This window comes from Alexandromys fortis, unplaced genomic scaffold (genome assembly GCF_014885135.2).
Source record: "Alexandromys fortis isolate MF-2015 unplaced genomic scaffold, M_Fortis_MF-2015_v1.1 scaffold_29, whole genome shotgun sequence".
Classification (NCBI taxonomy): domain Eukaryota; kingdom Metazoa; phylum Chordata; class Mammalia; order Rodentia; family Cricetidae; genus Alexandromys; species Alexandromys fortis.
Window position 1 is genome coordinate 6,233,507 of NW_026067891.1, and position 11,414 is coordinate 6,244,920.

The 11,414-nt window shown below is 48.6% G+C and overlaps 1 protein-coding gene across 2 annotated transcripts in view; it reads right to left on the bottom strand.

Annotated features, from left to right (window-relative positions):
• The window catches only part of Adcy9 (adenylate cyclase 9), a 115,109-nt gene extending 104,002 nt beyond the window's left edge, over nt 1–11,107 (bottom strand). Inside the window, exons 1-2 of one of the 2 annotated variants that reach the window (XM_050129050.1) lie at nt 10,919–11,107; nt 9,000–10,735 (exon numbers count right to left, since the gene is read on the bottom strand). In XM_050129050.1, the coding sequence (XP_049985007.1) occupies nt 9,000–10,692 (1,693 nt within the window). In that variant the 5' untranslated portion in view covers nt 10,693–10,735; nt 10,919–11,107. The remainder of the gene's footprint in view (nt 1–8,999; nt 10,736–10,918) is intronic. The other variant, XM_050129121.1, reaches the window with a different exon arrangement.
• Between the last annotated feature and the right edge of the window lie 307 nt (nt 11,108–11,414).

Sequence of the window (11,414 nt, forward strand, 5' to 3'; positions counted from 1 at the left end):
AAGAATGCAAACTAGAGCTTCCCAAGAGCTTGGAGATGCACATGACTTTCTTCTGTGGTTTACTTCTTCATGGAAACATGCATATGCCATTAATTTTCTTTTCAAAACAGGATGGGGTAAACTTTAACTGTCTCTCTGCATAAACATATCAGAAAAACTGAATTAATGAGATTTCAATACCTATAATTTCTCTGCTACTTAAAAAATGCTACCGAGAAGAAAATCTACCCTAAGCCGCTGTGTGATACAAACTGGGCACCAAAATGGGGTATTCTGTAATGGGGGACTGGAGAGGTAAGGGACAGCAGTTAAGGGGGCTGGGCTTGCTGTTCTTCAAGAGGACAGGAAGTTCCGTCCCTAGCACCTATGTCGATTGACTCAACCGCCTGTAATTCTAGTACCGGAGGACTGACAGCCTTTTCAGGATTCCACAGGCAACTAAAGTCACATACACATATGCAAACACATAACTAAAAATAAAAATATTTCAGTTAGGTGGTGGTGGCACATGCCTTTAACCCCAACACTCGGGAGGCAAAGGCAGGTGTGTTTGAGTTCGAGGCCAGCCTGGACTACAGAAAGAGTTCCAGGAAAGCCAGGGCTATACAGTGAAACTCATGTCTTGAAACACAAAAATAAAAATATTTCAAAAAGAGACCTGTAATGGAATGCAATATCAACTTGTATAAATTCCAAGAGCAGTCTATGCATATCCTTGAAGAAAGCCATGGTTACCGTGAAAGGCTGTTGAGAAACTAACTGGGCTGGAGAGATGGCTCATAGGTTATGAGCTCAAACTGCTCTTTCAGAGAACCAGAATTTGGTTCCCATTTAGGTACACAGGTGGTTTACAGCTAGAGCATCCAACACCTCTGACCTCCTCCTGCAAGCCTCCTCACACATGTATAATTAAAAATAATCTCTTCTTTTTTAAGAAAACCATTGTGAAACAGGATTGATAAGGTGGCTCAGTGGGTAAAAGCACTTGCTGCACAATTAACCCTGGATTCAATTCTCAAAAGATCTCCTCCAACCTCCACATTCTACATGTGCACAACGGTACACAGAGAGAGAGAGAGAGAGAGAGAGAGAGAGAGAGAGAGAGAGAGAGAGAGAGAGAGAATAAATAAAATGAATTTTAAAAAGAACCAACCCAAAACAAAAAAAGGAAGGAATGAGGCCATGGAAATAAAAACCCTTTACACACGTGCCACGGAGATATGATTTCACAGCGGCTGGGACAGCGTGTAAAGATGCCATGTGAACTGGAAAGGGGTACAGAGAGGTAAGGTTGCTCCAGCTGCTGCTGAAAAAGAATCACCCCTTTCAATACCATCAGCTCATGGACTTCGTCTCTGATGAGAGATACTGTGTGCCAAGTCCTTTCTAGGCCCTTGACATGTACTTAACATTTAATCCCTTCAACTCAATGAGGTGGGCACTGTGTTTTCTGATACATTCCTTTGGGCTGAAGTACTGGATTAACGACTTAGAGACTCCTTCTGGCTGCTTGAACATTACAAATGACTGGGCCTCTCCCTACTTACTTCCCTCACCTACAGAACGGAGGAAATAAAGAGTCCTTCCTGCATAGCCTTGTTCATACCGCGTAATTGGCAAGTTTGGTGCACAGTTATGTGGCCGTTTGACATCCAGGTCATGTGCTCCAGGAGAGGCTCACAGTCAGTCTCCGGGGCTTTGTCCATGCCTCACCAATGGCAGAAACTCATTCAATACTTAGGGAATAAATAAGAGTTTACAGTACAATGACAGCTTTTGCTTAAACTTCAGCCATCTCCAGGCTCGCAAAGCTGAGGCTCTTCCCATAACTCCTCAATTATCTAGGGCCGCATCACTGTAAGTACCTCAAAGCTGTAGGGACTTGAAGCTGCCCAAAAACAATATTGCTGAGCTCCCAGGGATTTCCATTGAGGAAGCAGCCAAGCTCAGCAGCTACAGTGTAACCAGAGCAAGCTATCAGGGGTTTGCAGTTTGGACATTTGCCCTTTTTAATTGAAGAAACTGACACAGTCAGAGTCCCTGGTGTGTTCTGGGTTTCAGTGTTCACCAAAGAGAGCATAGCAAAGGAGAAGAGTCCTTCTGTGAAGACAAAATACAATTTGCCCCAGAGGGGAGACTTGGTTCTTGGTGACCCAATGGCCATTGCCACTGTGCAAACAAGTCACTGTGCTCATCAGTGCTTCACTGGAATCATCTCATCTGATTCTCTGCTCTTGAGAGAGAACCTGTCAGAGATCTGTGCTCCCTGTGCACTGGAGAGCCCCTGGGCAGCTTGTCTGGGTCCTGCAGTAAAGAAACACAGAACAGAGAACAGAATCTAAGCAGATTAGGAGCCAAGCACCTAACCACTAAATCACACTGCACAAGGACAGGCACACTGGACAACTGCAAGACAACACTGATTTCTCACAGAGAAGTGCTAAGGAGAAGCAAAATTCTGAGCTAGAGTTGCTAGCTAATTCCACAATACACATAAAATGCCTGTCATGTTGGCAGTTCATTTCACATCTAAGACAGTGACTATTTGGGCATTATATAATAAAGCACTGTCTTGGTTTTGTTGTTGTTGTTTGCTTGACTGGCTGATTTCTCTGTGTAGCAGGGTTTCATCTCATTGAGGCTGCCCTCAATTAAGTAACTGAAACTGAAGATGTCCTGAACCCCGCTGCCTCCTGCACGCTGAGAAAACAGGGTGCACCCTCACACCTGCTCTGACGCAGCACTGAGGATCAAACTCATAATATCATGCACAGTAGACAAACACAGCTGACTGTGATCTTTTTTGTCACACAGCAGGGCATTTGTGAGTACAAAACTATTTTCATGAAGATATAAAGACCTTATTTGTCTTCTCAGCATGGTGTGTCATAGTGTTACAACAGCTACAGTGAGCAAAACGCTAATGCCACACACACTCGAGGCAAAAGCACCAAACTGAACTGTCATGGTGCTCTTAGCCACCCTACGCTTGCAGAGGAAAACAATTTCACTGAAGAAGGTCCTTGATGAAGCAGTAAAAATTAATGACTATTAAATCCCAACCTTACGTATGTGTCTTTTTAAAGGTCTGTGTGATAAAAAGGAAAATATGCCTCCGGCACTATGTCACACAGCAAGGTTCCATGGCTGTCCGCAGAGCCTCTATGAAGTGAGGGGCTGCAAGCTAACCTAGTAGCCTTTCTCATGGAACATCAGCTGTACCTATAGACAAACTACAAACAAACCGAGTACTAGCAGGCTGTTCCTGAAAATATAGCAAAATGGGGTTGTGCTTCAAGGAAATCGACAGTGTTTGCTGTTGATGATAAAAGTTCAAACTCTGTAGTGAAAATGAGAATTTTAGAAAACATATACCAGCCACAGTCACATCAGCATCTTCCCAGTGTCCCCAGACAGACTGCCCTGTTACTATAAAGACCTGAAGAGAAAATTCACTTAAAACTCCAGTAAAACATTCTGTGACAACATACAAAAGAAAGTGACAACGAGGCCTTGGGCTCCATATTGTTCCTAAGCTTTAAGAAACTCCTATTTGGGGCCAGGCAATGGTGGCGCATGCCTATAATCCCAGTACAGTCTACAGAATGAGTTCCAGACAACCAGGGCTACACAGAGAAACCCTGTCTTGAAAATTGCACCCCCCCCCAAAAAAAAAAAGAAAAGAAACTCATATTTGTTAGTATTGGCGTGAAGTCAAAGAAAAATACCCACACAATGATCTCAATAAAGCTCCCCTTTGCTTCCCAAGGGCCCATCTGTATAAGGACGGATGTGCCATGTCCTTCACCATCCAGGGCCAGACTGCACACTAACCCAGCAGACACACTCAGAAAAGGTGACAAAGGTGGATTTCCCCTGTACAGAGTCCAGAATTTTTCAGATTAACTTTTAATTAGCACAGACAATTAACAAACTTCCTCTTCTCACCAATCCTTTATGTCTGAAGACAGTTCCTTTTAAATATGTTACTATTTTTATTAAAATGTTGCTTATATTAATGTGATGGTATTGTAGGCTTATTATTTTGAAGTAAATTTAAAATATTTGTTTAAATTTCTCCATTTTAGCTCCTAATATGGTAAAAGAAAAGGGGTCCTAAGACCAAAAGCTTTGGGCTACTGGCTCACAGAAGGCCTCATAAGCCTTACTGTCCAAGGCCTAGGATTTTATCCACCTTGTTTGCAAATCTGTCCCTTCCCTAGGGTCTGCCTCCATTGCTACTGCCAGCATCGAGGGGAAAGCGGACATTCTCGTCTATCCCATGGGACTGAGTCTGTCACTCACCTCAGTACAGAGGGCGGGGACACTCTAGGAGGACAGCACTATGAACGCTACAGTAAGCACCTGACTCCCCACGCAGGAGAGGTCAAGGGCAGATCCCATCACAAATTCTGCGTCAAGTTTAGGCACCGGAGGCTGGTCAGCACAGTACAACAGATTCAACAGTAGAACACTGTCATCTCGGCCTTCTCCAGTGTTCCCTGGGGAAGACTGCCCCTTCCCCGGGGCCCATCCCCCTCTCTGTGCAGACCAGGCATCACTGAGACGAGGACTCCCTGCGAGCTCAGCTCCTTTCCTTTGGTTCTGGAAAACTGGTGGATGCAGCCAGTCCAGGGTTCACGTCAGTTCCTTCTCACTTCAGAACACGGGTCCCTTTATAAAATCCCTTCCAGCGATGGGTAGATCCTATTAGGAAGGTCTTTAAGTGTCTCGAACACAAACCGCATATGATTGTCAAAGCCCAGGGGATGCAGTGCCCCTGGGTCCCACTCTTTGTAGCCAACAGCCTCCTGCCACCACCAGAAAAGAAGACATGCAGATGAACGATGAATGAGCAGACAAGTCCATCAAAATACCAGCAGAAACACCAAAACCATAATCACCAAGCAGCAGACTTGCACCCAAGGTACCCGTACACAGAAAAGTCAGCATGGCTTTCTTTTTCCAGGATTAAGTACACATGGGACAGTGGCCAGTTGGCAGAAACACAATTGTTAGGATGCTTCTTTTTAGTTTTCAACTTTCTTAGTGATTCTAACCTAAAACATTACCTTCTTTTCTTCTGCATTCCACCAGGAACTCAGCAAACCTCATTCTTAATTTCCTTGCCAAAAGTTAATCCACCCAAAAGCTTATCTTGAGAATTAACAGCTGTGTGCAACTTATTTGAAGCCATGTAATTCGGTCCCAAAGGGCCTGAAAAGGTTGTCATAGGAAAGGCCAGGCATGGCAGCACATGCTTACAATTCTAGCCCTGGAGAAGCTGAGGCAAAAGGACTGCAAGTTTAAGGCCAGCCTGGGTTATCAGTACAAGGGGAACCTACGCTGCACAGCAAACAAGAACGGTCTCAAACAGCGTCCACAGGGCTCTGCTCCGCCGCTGGCTGCTGCTGTCTCCTTCGCCAGCAATGAGGCCACATTTTCAGCCTCACCTTATCTAAGCCACTTGCTTCCTAGGAGGCTGTGTCTCAGCGCGTACGAGACACCCTACCCAAAAATGTAGATGGAAGCTCTGAGCTTCTTACCCAGGGGCTCCCTGTGGAAATGTCTTTATCTGTATGCCTAATGGACCGATGGCAACCTGAAATTCTTTCCACAAAAATTAAGCCTACCCACATGGGGAGGAGAAGGCAGCTGGGGGCACTTTCTTCTGAGTTTCACTTTCTGCCTCTACAACTCTGTATCTCCCACAGGAAAAACCAACCCAGAGGATAATCATCCCCGCTGTCTGGTGACGGCACACAGAAGGGCCAGCATCCTTCCAGCTTTGAGGTTTATCTCAACGCTACATACAGTAGGACCACTTTTCCTGTAACTCCAACTTAGTGCCTTCTCCTTAGTTTTATAAATGCAATTGCTCTGTGGTCGTCTCCAAAATCTTGGGCCTCTCCATTAACTCCACTAGTGAAGCAGCCCCGTTTGAAACTAGAAAGCCAAATATTCACTCAAAACCCAGGCTTCGTGAGATGAGAACAGGATTTTCTGTTAATCCATTTTGGACCCTGTTGTAGCACCAGAACCTAGAACTGGGCCCAGGGCAGAATCTGATGAATGTGTGAATGAGTGGGCCAGGGTTTCCAGACTCGTTCACCTCCATTCTCGCCACACTGCCTCAGTCCAGACAATCTCCTGGTCAGTTCTAGAAACACATCAGCCTCCCTTCCCTTCAAGCCCTAACACCCAGTCATGCCCCATCCCAGCCTCCGACGAAGCCTGACCTGGGCTCCCATCTGGTTATCTCAGCACTACTCAAACTCCACTGCCTCTCCACTGACACCGCAGTCACCCTCCCTCAGGCCACCACCCCCTCATCTAGGATCTGCTCAAACAGCACATTAATCCCCAGGCTCACTGCCTTCCAGGCTACAATCTCTAGAACTGAAAAGAGAGTTTTCTGTTCAGATCATAAGCCCCATTAGGGGATCCGTCCCACCTTGAGATCAAACTCCTTAGGTCACCGTTGCTGGGAGGTCACTGGGAGGTGCTGATGAACTGGGTCCAAAGCCCACGCCCACTGAGAAGCACGGGTCACAGCTGCTGCCCATTCTCTCTGCTCTGTACCCAGAGTGCTTCCTTTGCCCACCCTAGAGCTGCACTTGATCTCTGGTCTCACGCAGTAAGCGCCTCTCCAAAATGCATAGACCTACACTCTGCAACACTGCCAGCCAGGAGCTTGCCGACGTCAGGGACTGTCGTGGTCTGTGCATTCACAGTGTCAGACATACATAGGAGTGTAATAATCAGGGACAGACAAAGAGGAGCCGAGAGGGAGGAGAGGTGAACGTGAAGAAATAATGGATCACCATTCCATTCGGATTCGTTAGCTAGAAGTGGCTCCCTGCCATGCTGCCGCAATTCCAGAGTAAGGAAAGGGAAGAGAAGCAAAGACAGCTAAGAGTGTCAAGAGGGGTCAGAGACTTGGGCAGATGCACGCTACTGCTAGTCCTGTCCACATGGTTTTCAAAATGAGCAGGGAAAAGCAAAAACATCAGTCTTGAGAAAATGGTGCAAGGAGGGAATACTGAATTTAAAAATCAGAAACAGTTCATCCCTTTATTTTTTCCTTCCCCTGTCCATTTACAAACTTTTTATAAATATAATGCACATTTATTTTAAGCTAAATTTACTAAATTTACACTATTTGAAACTTAAAAATTCACTAACTCCCTCTAGGATTTCTTTCTGTATTTTTCTTGAGGGGGTTTGAGACCCTGGGTCTATGAATTAAAAACAAAAATCACCAATAAATTAACAAACACTGATACTTCCAAAAATTCAGTGACTTTGGAACTTCAGAACATACTTAATAACTACACCATTTTTATTTTATTTTTGAAGTCCAAACGATACATCACACAAAACTGCTTTCACTGACCTTTGACCCAGCACAGTGTATCGCTACATACACAGCAGTGCAGTCCCCACCACAGTCCCAGACTGTACCACAATCCCCTGCAACCAGCAGTCCTGAAGATGCCAAAATGTCAAGGAGGGCTTACATCCCCTGATACCACGAAGCCCCAAAGCAGGTGCCACGCTCTTAATCGGAAAGACACTTGTCATAGTGAGGTCTTTCTACGGGAAAGCGTCATTCGTGAGGTGATCAACATCCACATTTAAATCTCCCTAAGAGAATTCTCAGGTGAAAGTTTCCTGCTCTGTCTACAAATTCTTTAGCAATTAATAAAAACAATAAAGAAAACTCAGGAGAAAGAAAACCCACCCTGGCCAGAGTACAAGTAAGTAAACGACAAGGGAGGGAGTACAGGTCACAAACGCCCATTGAGAGAGAAAGCGCCCACTGAACTCCCTGCAATGCTATCAGGCAGGTGCCCCCCCCCGCCCCACTTCCCCCCCATCTGACTTAAACCATCTTCTCCTCCCCTGGTTCCCTCCCCTGGGGCTTTTAATTGTGTAATTATGTGGCATCTGGACACCACAAAACACAAAAGAGCTTTAACGCAGCTTTTCAAAATCAATGTTCATTCTCTGTATACTTGTAAAATAAATGTTCCCTCAATCCTGAAGATTTATAGTAAAACATGGGAACTTTTTAAAATTGCAGGGAATGGGGCAAAGAGATGTAGCACATTACTGAGAATCCTGGTATTAGGTCCCATTAATCTATACACCCATTTTCCAGATCGCAAAGATAAATATATATAAAAATAAGAAAATAAAGTAAAATAAGACACAGCCCAGCAAAAATACCTAGGACAGCAAGGATCCTGAGACTAAGGACAAGCAGCCAGAGGCAAATCTGAGGGAGTAGGGGAGACATAAGCACTCTTCTTCCAAACCACCTGGCACCTCATGGAGTTCTGTGCCCTAAAATCTGGACTGTGGAAAGCGAAACAGGTATCACAGTAACAAAGCACTGAATGCAAGTTGAAAGACAGAGTTGAAAACTTGACAGGAGAGAGCAAGACTGAGACTGGCCGATTCTGGCAAAAGGTCATGTGCACTGACAGGTATGTACGTCTAACTTTCCAGTAGCCTGCAGATCAGCCAGCTCCCTACCCCCATTTTAACCCTAAGTAAAGCAAGGCCTGGGGAGGAAAAGGGACTTGGGGTTCACCGTTTTGTCAAAGGAGGAAGGAAAACATCTGCATGGGATTTAAGGGCAATTTCTTTAGGCACTAAAAAGTTCCGACTTCCAAAGGGCTCCGATACCCTCCACTGGGCTTCCCACCACAATTCAGAGACATCAACAGCCAAGTGGAGGACGTGAGTTTTCAAAGTTCTCCTTCCTTCTAAGATCTCATGTAGGTCAGCACTGTCTCGGTGTCCGCCTGCAGTATGACTAGGTCTGCCACGGCTGACTCACTAGAACACAGGCATGCTGATTCCCCCAGTCAGGTGTTCTGAGACAGCCAACTGCCTCCAGACACTAACCCTGGAGAGAGCCTTTCCACTGCCGCTATCACTATCAAACAGAGACAGGATGGGGGAGGGCGGTGACAAAGAGAAGCACATACCTTTCAGCTGGTCGGCCACCACGCTCTGGCCAAGGCGCTCCATGACTCTCCCATCTTCCATTTCATACCTGTCGTCTAAGTATTTTGCAGTGGCCTCGGATATGTGAACTTTGCCAGCCACTCCCAGCTGCTCCATGAGATTAGCCAAGTTCACGTCATTGGACCACACATCGAATTTAAACCTCCTCATGCCCAGGATACCACATAAGACAGTCCCTGTGTGAACCCCGACACGCATGTTGACCATCTCCTTCTTCTCCTGGCAGAACTGCTCGATGGCTTTTATCATGCCTAAGCCCATTTCGATGCAGCAGTAGGCATGGTCCGCGCGGGGCTCCGGACAGCCTGCCACGCAGTAGTAACAGTCTCCCAGGGTGCTGATCTTCTCGCACTTGGTCTCCTCGCACAGCCGGTCGAAGCGACCAAACAGATCGTTGAGGAGACCGACCAAGGCATGAGCGGATTTGTTGGCACTCATTTTGGTGAAGCCCACAATGTCTGCAAATAAAATACTGACCTCTTCGATCTGCTGCATCTTAAAAGGGCGGAATGCTATAGGTGCTTTCTGTATGGAGGACTTCTTCTTCCTGTTCTTGGGACTGGAGGTGGTGTGCCTCTTGACAGAATTCTCGCTCTCCTCGTCCCCTTGTTTCATTAAGTCGTCAGCTATGATTCTTGGCATCACAGAATGAATCATCCTCTCTTTGAGGGCTTTTTCTACTTCCAGATCTTTGCCGTGCATAATGGACTGTCCCACCTTGAGGAAGGTGCTCCTGGACCTCACCTGAGACATGACAAACAGATGGATCCCGATGGCGTGGATGCACACATGGAGCAGGGCTCTGCTCAGCAGCTCCCAGTGCAGGGCCCCAGGTCCCGGGGAGGGGAAGCAGTCTTCATTTCGGAAATGATACCCGAAGGTCTCGAAAAGGACAGAATAGGTCACCCCCAAAAACAAGCTCAGGTACAGAGGTAAGTGCATGACCGTGTAGAGCAGAAAGAGCACTTCAATGCACATGGAGAAGCTCCCCACTTGAGATAAGCAAGTGTCCGCCGCCTTGGCCGTGAGCGTTTGATTGGAGCTGTCAACACGTCCTGACAGAGGTGTCCAAACCTGAAACTGCGCAGCCAGGGTCAGGGCGAACACCAGCAGAGTGAGAGCCAGCGAGGTCCACGCATAATGCCGGGCGTACAGCTTGGTAAAAGTAAACAGGAAAAAGCCCACACACACCACCAGGAAGCACAGAGCCGGGACCACCATGACAATCACTTTGGACCTCATGTGGACAGCGAAGTAGATGCTCCAGAGAAGGCAGGCGAAGCCCACATAGAAGAGTGCGTACCGGAAGCGGCGCTGGGTCTGCGGGAAGCAGCGCTCCAGACAGGCCTCCTCCAGGTTCACGGAGTCGAATTTGGGGTCCCACCACCGGCTGGAGGCCCTCTCGAACAGCTGGGGCAGTTTCTTCTGCCTGCGCAGGCGACCCCCGCCGCCCATCCGCCGGGGAAGCCCCCCGGAGTCTCCCGAGCTGCTACAGCTGGACGAGATGCTGTACTTGCAGTGCTTCGGGTGGGTGTTGGAGGACAGCTGCTTAGGGTTGATCTTGACCCTCACGCTGTTGCTGTCTCCGCTCGAGTCGCAGCTCACCTCGGTGCTATGGTGATGCAGCAGCTGCTGGTGGGGTGAGGAAGCCATGTTGCCGAGCTCTTGGAACCTTTCCCGACCGGGTCAGAGGTACCTGCGGGCAAAACCAGCAGAATTTGAGCGGCCTTACTACACACACTCCCGGAGGGCCACGCGACCCGTGCTTGTCGCTAGTGCGAGCTCTGGCGAGCCACTTGGGAAGGCACCATATGCTCACAAAAACTGCCCATACAGGAGGAAAAAGCGCCAAGGCGAGCCAGAAGCGCTCGGGCCGTACCTGGTGCTCCCGGGGTTCCCGTGCCTCGGCGGCGCTGAGTCTTGAGTCCCAGGCGCGCTGCGCTGCGCACCCCTCGGGCGCCGTCGCCCGCTGCTGGCCTCTAGCCGCGCGCCTCCAACTGCGGCTCCAGAGGGAAGTTCAGACCTTGAGCGCTCGGGGCACCGGGAGCGGCTTTCGCAAAAACAACTCGGCCGGAGGCGAGCAGCGCTTCATGCTGCCGCAGAGGCGCCCGGTGCGTCAAAGCGCGCGGGCCGACCTGCGGCTCCTGCCGCGTCCCGTCCCCGCGCCGCGGAGCACCAGCGGGCTACCCTGGCCCGCGCCCCCGCCGGCGAGCTGGCGGAGCCCGAGGGCCGCCCGTCTGAGCGGCCGGTCTAGCAGGGCCTGCTGCCCGCAGCCGAACGCGCCGCACCCCCGCCCAGGGCCGAGCTCGGAGCGCTGCGCGGGCCCCTCCGAGGACGGCGGTGCGGGCTGCAGCAGAGCCCGACTCCCGCGACGC